Source organism: Fukomys damarensis, unplaced genomic scaffold (assembly GCF_012274545.1).
Source record: "Fukomys damarensis isolate Sample0158 unplaced genomic scaffold, DMR_v1.0_HiC HiC_scaffold_37, whole genome shotgun sequence".
In the NCBI taxonomy this organism is placed as follows: domain Eukaryota; kingdom Metazoa; phylum Chordata; class Mammalia; order Rodentia; family Bathyergidae; genus Fukomys; species Fukomys damarensis.
Window position 1 is genome coordinate 14,733,024 of NW_022900949.1, and position 11,637 is coordinate 14,744,660.

General features: G+C 34.5%; 1 protein-coding gene across 1 annotated transcript; it reads right to left on the bottom strand.

Annotated features, from left to right (window-relative positions):
• Positions 1–412: 412 nt before the first annotated feature.
• Positions 413–5,181, bottom strand: LOC104867617 (olfactory receptor 7E24-like). The gene is made up of 2 exons (XM_010632025.2): positions 5,153–5,181; positions 413–1,355 (listed from the first exon to the last, which is right to left on the bottom strand). The coding sequence occupies exons 1-2, from the start codon at positions 5,179–5,181 to the stop codon at positions 413–415; spliced, it is 972 nt and encodes a 323-aa protein (XP_010630327.2).
• Positions 5,182–11,637: the final 6,456 nt, after the last annotated feature.

Below are 11,637 nucleotides of genomic sequence, written 5' to 3' on the forward strand. Positions count from 1 at the left end.
ATATATATATATATATATACATGTAACAATGAACATTTAATAATTTCTTCAGTAGCATTCATTACATCACCATTGATGAGCATAACAATTATGAATATCCTAAAATATTTATTCTCCAAAACTAAAGTTTCATATTCATTTTTTATTCATTAAGTTTGTTGGTAAATTTTAGGGGTATGTCATTCATCATTGGGAATTTGTACCTTTACGTGATATATCTTGTTTTTTTAAATCATACTGTATTCTTCCAGTCTTGTGAAATTTTTATCTACCATTGTGATATAAAATATGCTGAGAAATTAAAATAATCAAACCACCAAAGCAATGCCCAGAATGTAGACCATTACAGAATATGTTTAGTACTGATGCTACTTTCAGTGTAAATTCCTTTTGGTTGCCTCAGGTGCTGTTACTAGAATTTTTTGCTATAGAGTCTTCTTAGGGCATTTTTAATGTCCTTATTCCTTAGGCTATAGATGAAAGGATTCAGCAAAGGAGTCACAATAGTGTACATTATGGAAGACACCATGCTCTTCCTGGGAGAATGTGCTAGAATAGATTCAAGATACATCCCAATGCTTGTTCCATAAAATAAACAAACAACTGACAGGTGAGACCCACAGGTGGAGAAAGCTTTATACTTCCCACTTGATGATGGGATTCTGAGAATGGAGAAAATAATTTTATAATAAGAAAATAATATTACTGAGATGGGAACAGAACCAAATATAGCACCAACAAAATAAGTGATGATGTTTTTGGTAAAGTTTTCAGTACAATCCAGTTTAAGAATTTGAGTAGGTTCACAGAAGAAGCTGGAAATTGTAACATCCTGGAAGTAAGTGAACTTTAAGAAAATTAGATTATGCAGTTGTGAGTCCATAAGGCTAAATAAAAAAGATATGAAAACTAAGAAGACACAAAAGCAAGAGTTCATAATCAATGAATATTGTAGGGGTTGACAGATGGCCACAAACCTGTCATAAGCCATCACAGTCAGAAGCATATAATCCATACATCCAAAAAGAATCAGCAAAGACATTTGTGTCAGGCAGCCCACAAAGGAGATGACACTCTTGTGAGTTATGTTGTCCACAATCATCTTTGGGACAGTGGTGGAGATGAAACAGATGTCAGTAAAAGACAAGTTGGAGAGGAAGAAGTACATGGGGGTGTGGAGTTGAGACTCTAAATTGACAGCCAGGATAATAAGCAGATTCCCAAGCACAGTGACTAGGTACATGGAGAGGAAGAGAACAAAGAGAATGGGCCAAAGATTGGGATCCTCTGAGATTTTCATTAGATAGAATTCTAACACACCTGTTAAATTCTGGTTATCTGTATTGTTTAGACATCTGTAGAAAAAGATAAAAGCATGGGAAAAAGAAATAAATAAGTAGGCATCTAGCAGACTGTATGAGTTTTATACTTGAATATCCAGAAGTACAGAATTTCACATCTTCTACATCTCTAGTAAAATTTTGCACTTTACTGAACAAAATTTTATAAATCTTCCATTATTTATTCCATATTACTCACCTACTCTTGCACATGTCCATCTTAGGAGCTACTGATTGAGCAATACCATAAGACTAAGAATATTAGAAACAAGAAGTTCATAATCTCATTAAAATAAAGCTTATTTAAATGAAAATTAAAATGAAGCAATAGCTTTCCTTCTTAAAAAACATTATAAAGTAAATCAAGAAGCACTAAAATTTACCATAGATCTATCAAAATCAAGGTCTGATAGTCCAATAATTTGAATATTAATAAAATGTTTACAACTTAAATCATTTCATAGTCAATTAATTTTTGACAGTTAGTATTCATAAAAATAGAAGATGTGAGCCAAAATAAGTGTGTAGTTTGACAGTACTCACTGTAATATAATTTGGAAACAGTGGAAAGCAGTAAAACCTAGAAAAATGAATTAATATATCTGCTTCACCAATTGTAACAATTTCTGTAGTTATTTATTTTATGAGTATTTTACAACTGTTCAATTGCAGAGTTTAAGTTACTTGTCCATTTTATCAATATATTTACCTCCTAAATACTGATATATACAGATACTCTTTTCTAAAATAATAGCTACTTTGATCATAATGTCTGCATGTGAATTTCTTTGAGGTTCTTTCCTACATCAGTATTGAGAACAACTGCTGAAATGTATTTCCTGCCATTAGAATTTTTAAAAAAATTTGTTAACATTGATTCTCTTACTATCAATAATGCATACTATCTATATTACAATGTGAACATTGTATGATATTTACAAATCAGATTCAAAATTTAATTGTGGTTGTAATTATAATCTGTGAACTTTTGGTTTCTTGATATCTCTGCATGACTCTGTTCTCTGCACAGCATGTCCCAAAGGCAACTATTGTCACGAATTTCTAGGTAGGTTTTCCTGTTTTTGTTTCCATATTAGTACTGATTATTTTATCTATGAAGCCTTTACTTCAGGACTTACCAGAAAAGTACAAAAGCTCATATATTGCCCCTGAGATTTTCTAATTTACATCATCAGTATCCATAAAATCTTTTCTTGGGCTGGGAATTTAGCTCAGTGGTTCTGCTGCCTACCTTGCAAGCACAAGGACCCTAGTTTGATCTCTGATCCAAAAAACAAAACAAAACAACAACAAAAGTACACCTTTTCTTAGGGACTTACATAAAAATACCTATAGCTCATCTAAGTAGTATATAACTCCTATTGACACTGTCATATTCTACTTTAAGTCAGTGTGTGAGCTACTTTGTGTGGGTGTGCAGTACATACAAATAACTCAAATGAATTAAACGATAAGTGGAATTACCGGAAAGCAAGCCAAGATACAATTGGTAAGGTTACTAGGACAGTCCCTTCAATATTTATTTTCTTCTCTCTATAACAAACACGATTTCAATCATCCCCAAAAATATGTATGCAAAATTCCTTGACTTCCTAAAATAACTATATTGTTTGGTAGTAGTGAACTTCACATGATATCTCTATTAACAATTCAGCCATTAAAACTAGATCTATGTCCTCATATTATTAATATTCACAAGTATTCCAAGACCCGGGTAGAAATAATATTTCCAAAATAATTAAACAAACTTTCATTTTACCTTAATTTCTTTTTGTTTGGCGCCAGTAGAATAGACATCCATCTGGGATGTATCTCCAGATATAAACATATCAATAATGAATATTTGCCCTGCTACAAAATGCTGAATATTTGTTAATCTTTCCTCTGTGTGTTCATACTGCATAATGAAAATACAGTAACTAACATTGTAAGAATATGTGTTACCACATAATCTAAATTTGGGAATGAATAAATATTTGGTCGTGGTGGGTTTTTTAATAAAATATTCCTACATTAAAAATGGTGAGTTTGATGATAATTACAATTGTTAAAGGTCACTGGTGCTATTAAGTAATGTGAAAAAATTAATAGGTTTTGGTTCAAGGCTTAAGTTAATCTTAGTGCTTCACTTTGTAAGTCGTTTTTACTTTTTGGTACCCATGAAACACTGATACTTTCTTTGAGTAATTTTAACTTGCCACTGCAGTTAAATAGAATTATTGGGTCCATATTTATGACGTACTCCAAAAGACCTATTTAATCTCACTTCTAGTTTGATGGATCATTAATGAAAGGGGTAAAAGTATGTGCAGGAAGGCATCAAGTAATTTGATGCCACATGACTGTGGTCAACCAACCAGTAACTTATTGACACCCATTTTTATTTTTGATATATTCTCTGTGTCAGAAGTGGTATAGGCTCAACAGAATCATAAATTATAGAAAGTTAATCATTCCTCTCCAGATACTCTGCATGCTCTTATACAATACAAAACATATGTCATCTAAACAAGTAAGAAATAAGAAACTTGAATTTTTAACATATTTACATGGAAAAACATGATAATTAATTTTCTCTTTATAATGAATAATAACATCTATTTTTGCTCTGATTTAATCATTTATTCACATATTAATCACATAGGCAGCAGCCATCATTTGTTCAGTCCTTCCTCAATGCACTTGTCTCAAGTAGAAATCACATCAGTTGTCAACACTGAGTCTCAGAGATACTAACAGCCTGCTCTATTTTATAGAAGTGATATGTTATACCTGCCTTTAAATATCATTTTCAGATTTCAGATTGATTGCATGAATGAAGGTGCATGTGGACACCTGTGAGTGTATCTTAGAGAAGAAGGAAGACAGAAGTCTGTGCAGAATGAATGTGCATTCTATCTGATCATTTCTGTGATCTCAGTCCTTCCTACAATGGTTGCAGTGGTTGTCACTGACCGATCTGCCCCATCATTGACCAGGAACTGCTCAAAGGAAGAACACAGGAAGAAAAGATTCTCATGCCAGAGTGTCAGGAATGTGAAAGGCCTGAAGTGTGAATGTGACCACCATCTCAGATTGTACTACCCAGGCTCCCTCTACCCCTAGACCTCTCATTTTATTGTATTTATTTTATGTTATCTTATTTTGGATAATTGTTTACAGCATGTGCATTTTACAGTTCTCATAGGGAGTTAGTACATACATAATATAAGGCTTGTTGATCTCCTTTTATTCCTTCCCTTCCTCCTGCTGTAGCTATCATGTGCCTTTAGTGTTTTTTACCTAATCTTGCAGAACAAGTTAGATTTAAATGTTGTGCCATTATCGTATTGGTAAAATAAATATGACTTGGCATTTACAACCAGGGAAGACTATGCAGCTGAATTGATCCACTCAACAAAGAACAGAGAAACAAGCACCTGACACTGACAGATCTGACAGTAAAGTTATGAATACTTTTTCCATCCTGCTCCTTGCCTGCATCATCACCATCCCAAATGTTCCACAGTGTTTAGTAAACAGTTGAATTTGATCTACTTGCTACTGTCACTTATGCATTATTTCTGGGAAGTAGAACCACTCTAAGAGGAAAGCAAAAATTTGAACCCACAACCCAGATCATAAACTTTTCAGCCCTTATATCTGACATTGTCACATTATTGTCCTCCAATCATCCTACACAAATTCTTCTGTCCTGATTAGTAAGAAACAAAGTGCCTGCTTGCCTTGATTAGTACAAAACAAAGGTCCAAGCAGTCTTTTCTCCACCCTTCATCTGCCTCAGCACTTACTGATGAGCACTGCGGCTGAAGTTGGTCATGATGGAGGAGTGTGGATCTCAAATTTATCTACTGCCTGGCATCAAGCATGGATGGTGGTTCTGTCCTCAGGCTTGACATCAGTGCATCTGTGATGGGAGCTTCCCAGTGCAGAAAATCCATGGAGGAGGACACTCATATGAAGTCAGTTTCAACAAAGACACACCACTGAAGGGCGGCAGGTCTGGTCTGATTACTGACTATTTTATGAGCTTTAAAGTGAAATGTACAGAGGTCTTAATTAGCATAATTGGCTCAGGTTGTCACAGACTCTTAGGACATAGTAATATTAATTGGGGAAGAAGAACAAAGCAAGTGAATTTCCACAAATGTGTTGGGGCTGTGTCTCTATAGAGCAAGAAGAATGCTACTACTATTATTTCTTTCTTATTTAAACATGTATATGATATATATTGCTATATATTACTGGATTTTAACTTGCCAAAAATTAAAACTATACCCATCTCTCACCATTCACTAAACTAAAATCCAAGTGGATTGAAGATCTAAATATCAAAACAGAAACATTAAACTTGCTGGAAGATAAGTTAGGTTGAACTCTCAAAGACACTGGCATAGGAAAAGACTTTATGAACAAATCCTCAGTAGCACAGGAACTTGCACAAAGAATCAACATCTGTTAAAAAGCTTCAGCAGTATAAGAGAAACCACTAACAGAGCTAAGAGACAACCTACAAAGTGGGGAAAAAACAATTACCAGCTGTTCCTCAGACAAAGGACTACTTTCTAGAGTATATAAAGAACTAAAAAATCAGAACCTCCAAATACAAAGATCGATTTCCTTTTGAAGAAGAGCTCTGTCAATGTACAGCTACTTCCTGGGACCTGACTGGACAGTTGTTTTTACTCTGTCTTATGATCAGACAACTTTGATTTTTTAAGAGGTGGGAGCACATTTCAGGAGTTAGCAAGACCACAGTCATTTACTAATCTACTGAAGGGGCTTGTTCAACCTCTGTCCTTTCCCTTCCTGAGAAATCCTGTCACTTGTGTGCACTTCCCCCATGTCTCTCTGGGCAAGATCATTGTCTCATCTTCTTCTCATTCAATCATTGTCCTCAACTCTCCACCTGCACCCAAGTCTCTCAGAACACTTATCCAGGAGTCTAGACAGCATTTAAGGCTCAGTGGAGAAAAGCCCCCCTGCTGGAAATTCAGTAGCATTTGGGGGCCCATGAGATGGTGCCCACATAGGCACTGAACTCATCAGTTTTTTTTTTTTACAGTGGAATAGATGCAGCATGGCCTCAAAGTGCCCTTCTTGGAGGGGGATACTACACCTGCATTAAGCTTGGCTGCATTTGGTGGGGCAGTGGCACCCTGTTTCTGCTCTAGTATCTTTCCTCTTACCTCAGATCACACCAGTCACAACCTGGACTCATCATTCCACAGATACCTGGATGTCTGGTTGCAGGTCTTGGAAAGGTCTGTGCCCCTGTTCTTTGATGTTCCTAGTGCTTTATCATTCTAAATGTGACTTGCACCTTCCTTATGGCACTAATCTGAGGGGCACATCTTCTGTGAATATCACTGGATGGGCTCTGTCTGTCAGTAAGAAAAAGGTTAGGCCAAGTAGGCATTGGAAAGTACCTTCTAGGCTGGAATATCCTATGTTTTGACATAAGTATGCACTGTGTAGTGTTCGAAAGACTTTAAGCATATTGGTTTTCTCAAATTTACTATTCTTTGAAGATGAAAAGTTAATTATTTTCTTCTAGCTTTCTCAAATACACAGTAGATATTTGTTATCTAAACTCACCCTAATATACAAGAGCACTCTACAACCCTCAACGTGTGGGAACTAGAATATCACATATCAAGTAAAATAACTATGTGAAGAAAAAATAATTCTACCTGATGAAACTCATGTGAACTTTACAAATTTGGCCTCACTGATAGAGAGCATAATTGTGATTGTCAAGGCTGGTGTAGTGTTAGGAATATTTATTGGTAAAGCATACAAAATTCCAGTCAGATATAAGGAATGAAAATGTAAGAAAAATGAAAAAAATGGAATTAAAGTGTTTGTAAAAGGGGAGGGGAGGAGAGAGTGAAGGGAGGGTAGGGACAAGGGGAAAGAAATTAGAACCAAGGCCTGTCATGTAAAGGTACAAGATCCCAGTAATGAATGTAACTGTACTGTATACCTAGAATGTACCAATAAACTCAATTAAAAATAATTGTACAGCTCAGCAACTACAGTTAATAATGGCATACTTTTTTTGTTGTTTTTTTTTCAGTACCTGGGATTGAACCCAGGACCTTGTGCTTGTGAGGCACGTGTGGTGCAACTGAGCTAAATCCCTGGCTCCAGCATGCTATATTTTTGAAATAGTCTGAATTACTATTAAATGTTCTCTCAACAACAAAGATAACTATGAAAGGTAATGCATCTCTTCATTTTCTATATTTAACCATTTCAGAATGCTGAATATTTCCAAACATCACACTGTGCATTGGAATCACATAAAACTTTATCTGAAAAATTTTAAAATAATAAATTTTGAAAAATTTAAAATGAGAAAAAAATTTAAAAACAGTCTTTTCCTCCATAACATTGTGGTTGTCAAATTGTCTATAAAATCACCAAAATTTCTATGGAGGTGTATCACAGATAATTTCCTGGTGTGGTTTTTAAAAGAAATTACACATTAGATAAAATGTGAATTTGAATTCAATTGTGAATGAGAAATCAAACCAAAGAAGAAAATTTTTATACTTGGAGTAAATAGATTTCTTTCATACTGTGCAACCTTTGTAGATGCACAACAATTTAAATATTTTTCATTCTCTATTTTTCTCTGTATCCCCAATAGAGCTGAATATTTGGATAATGCAAAGACAACAGAACAATTTATTTAATTAGAAGTTTTGAGATTTCAAATATTTGGATGCAAGAAACTAAATCTGTGCTCCTGCCAGCCCTGATTTGCAATTCTCTAATCGCACACTGGATGAAAACAGGACAGCTTCCCACAGGCAGAGTGTGGAGAAGAAATATCACCAGAAAGAATGGATAAGTCCTGGTGAAGGCAGGACTTGTAAAAAGTGAAACATGGAGGCACGTTGTGCACTGGGATTTTCCTCTAGAAAAATAATACTATAAAATTCAAATATTTCCTGAATCTATGAAGGTTAATCTCTGCACTTCAAAGAATTAGTGATTTTTGAAATTTCCATTAAGATCTATATTTCCTTAGTTATTCTTTTGTTTCCTTATCTCAGAATCTTTGAACCACAGGGCCTCTCTCAAAGAAGTTATTTTCTGAAGAGTCTGTCTTCTACAAAGTTTCTTATAAGTTGTAGCCTATTAGATATCTTGCACCAAATTGTGTATTCATTATCAACTCACTGAAATTCTATTATCCGCATGGTACAACCTAACTTGCTCCATTTTAATGAGAGATTTTTCTTCCTATATTCCCTATTTAACAGATTGGTTCCACCTCTTCATAAGCACTACTTGTGGCATATTTCAGGTATTATTTCATCTTAATGTCCACAATAGTATTGGCCAATAATGTAACTATTTCTGATGTTTAAAAATCAACTTCCTCTTACCATATCAACAATTCATTTAATTATTTAGGAAAATATTTATTGATTAAACTTGGAGAGACATCCTCAATATTTTCATGAGTTTAATACAGATATTCTAGTGTTTTAATGTAATGTCTCATTTTGGTTGTTTTGGAAAGAATTGTTCTTTGTTGAATTACGAACACTTCTTTGATTTATTTGCATACTTATACTCTCTGCCCTGATGGCTAAACAGGTAAATGTCTAACAAATTTTTCAAACACATTTTCTATTGTGATAATGGTTATGATTTTTTTAATTCTGTTAACTAAAATCCTTATGCTGTGTGTGTTCCTTCTTAACATTGACATTCCTTCTTCTAAATGTGTTATTCTTTTTTTTTCAGCTTTAATTGAGTTTATTGGTACATTTTAGGGATACAGTACAGTTACATTCATTGTTGGGATCTTGTACCTCTACATGACAAGTCTTGATTCTCATTTTTACCCCTTACCCGTGCCCTTCCTTCACCCCCTCCTCCCCCTCCCCATCTACAAATACTTTATTTTCATCTTTTCATTATCTCACATTTTTTTATTTTCCCTTATTACCCTTCCCCTATCCATCCCACTTTCCCTACACCTTTAGCTCCTTTCTTCAAATTTCTAAATGTCAGTAATCTTGTTAGGATCTTATGTATTATTGCAGATTATTCACACCAGGGAAACTATTTGGTATTCACACATGTGTGACTTACTTATTTCACTTAGGAGTATATCTTCAATATGTATCCATTTTCCTATGAATGAATCTATTTTCTCGTTCTTTATGGCTGAGTAATATTGCATTTTATAGAAAAACCACATCTTCTTTACCCAGTTTCCAACGGATGGGCAAATGGGCTGTTTCCAAGATCTAGCTATTACAAACTGTGCTGCTATAAACATGGGTGTGCATATTTCTCTGTGATATGATTCTTTTAGTTCTTTTGGAAAGATACCCAGCAGAGGGATGGTTGTGTCAAATCGAACCTCCAGTCCAAGCTCTATGAGGTATCTCCATATTGATTTCCATAGTGGGTGCACCAGTCTGCACTCCCACCAACAATGGAGAAGGGTTCCTTTCTCCCCACAATCCCGCCAACATTTGTTATTGTGTGATTTTTTGATAGCAGCCATTCTTTGTGGGGTGAGGTGGAATCTCAGTGTTGTTTTCATTTGCATCTCTCTAATGATCAGTGATGTGGAACATTTTTTCATGTATTTACTTGCTGCTTTTACTTCTTTGCCTGAGAAATGTCTGTTCATTTCGGATGCCCATTTTTGAATCGGGTCTTTATATTTGGGGGGACTGATTGTTTTGAGTTCTTTATATATCCTTGACAATAGCCCTTTGTCTGAGGAACAGCTGGTAAAAATTTTTTCCCACATTGTAGATTGTCTCTTAGTTCTGCTGATGGTTTCTTTTGAAGTACAGAAGCTTTTTAATAAGATGAGATCCCAGTTGTTGATTCTATCTGCTAGTTCCCGTGCTACTGAGGATTTGTTCATAAAGTCTTTTCCTATACCATTGTCTTCCAGAGTTCTGCCTAACTTACATTCAAGCAAGTTTAATGTTTCTGTTTTAATATTTAGATCTTTAATCCATTTGGATTTTAATTTAGTGCATGGAGAAAGGTAAGGATCTAATTTTAATCTGTAGCAGGTTGACATCCAGTTTTTCCAACACCATTTATTAAAGAGTCTATCTTTCCTCCACTGAGGATGGTTAGCTCCTTTGTCAAAGATGAGGTAGCTGAGTACATCTCGGTTTGTTTTTGTGTCTTCCAGTCTGTTCCACTGATCCTCAGGCCTATTTCTTTGCCAGTACCATGCAGTTTTTATCACAGTGGCTTTGTAGTATAGTTTCAAATTAGGAATTGTTATATCTGGTGCCATGTGTCTTTTGCTTATAATGGCTTTTGCTATTCTAGGTCTCTTTTGGTTCCAAATGAATTTTTGGATTCTTTTTTCTAGTTATGTGAAATATAGTGTTGGAATTTCAATTGGCCTTGCATTGAATGTATATAGCAGTTTTGGTAGTATGGCCATTTTCACTATGTTGATTCTTCCTACTCAGGGGCAGGGGATATCTTTCCATTTTTTTATATCCTCTTCAATTTATTTTTTCAGAGTGCTGTAGTTTTCAGTGTAGAGATCTTTTGCTTCTTTTGTTAAATTGATTCCTAGATCCTTCATTTTTTTGGATGCTATTGTGAAAGGAATTTTTTCCCTTATTTCTCTGAGAGTCTGTTATTTGTGTATAAGAAAGCTATTGATTTTTGGTTATTCACCTTGTATCCAGATATTCTACTGAATATGTCAATTAAGTCTGGAAGTCTTTTGGTGGATATTTTTGGGTCTTCAATGTAGAGTATCCTATAATCAGGAAATGTGTTATTCTTTTAAAATAAATATGACTACATTTTACTTTACTATTTTTGTATCTATATTCAGTCTTATAATGAGCTTAAAATATTTTCCTTTTGTTTTATAGTACTTATTTTGGTAGTGGTGTTTATAAAACAAACATATGCCCTTGTGCAAGCCTACAAAAAGATTGAAACTCTTTTAGTCCCCAATAATACAAATGTTGAGTCAAAAATCTCACACTAACAGCATTGCAAATGTACAATTAAACTTCCCTCTTACACCGAGCTCATTATCTGAAAGGAAATACTTATAATCTGTAATGTGAGCCTAGAGGTTTCCTTTTTCCTCTTTCTTTTCTGACTGACAATGAATTTGGCTCAAACTTTTCTGTTTCATAGAAACTATGCACCATCAAAGATTAAACTGCTTCACATGAACATTTTTCTTCCTTGAATTAGTTAACAATCACTCTATATTTATAACTTTTAAGTATGTTAAGTTTTATTT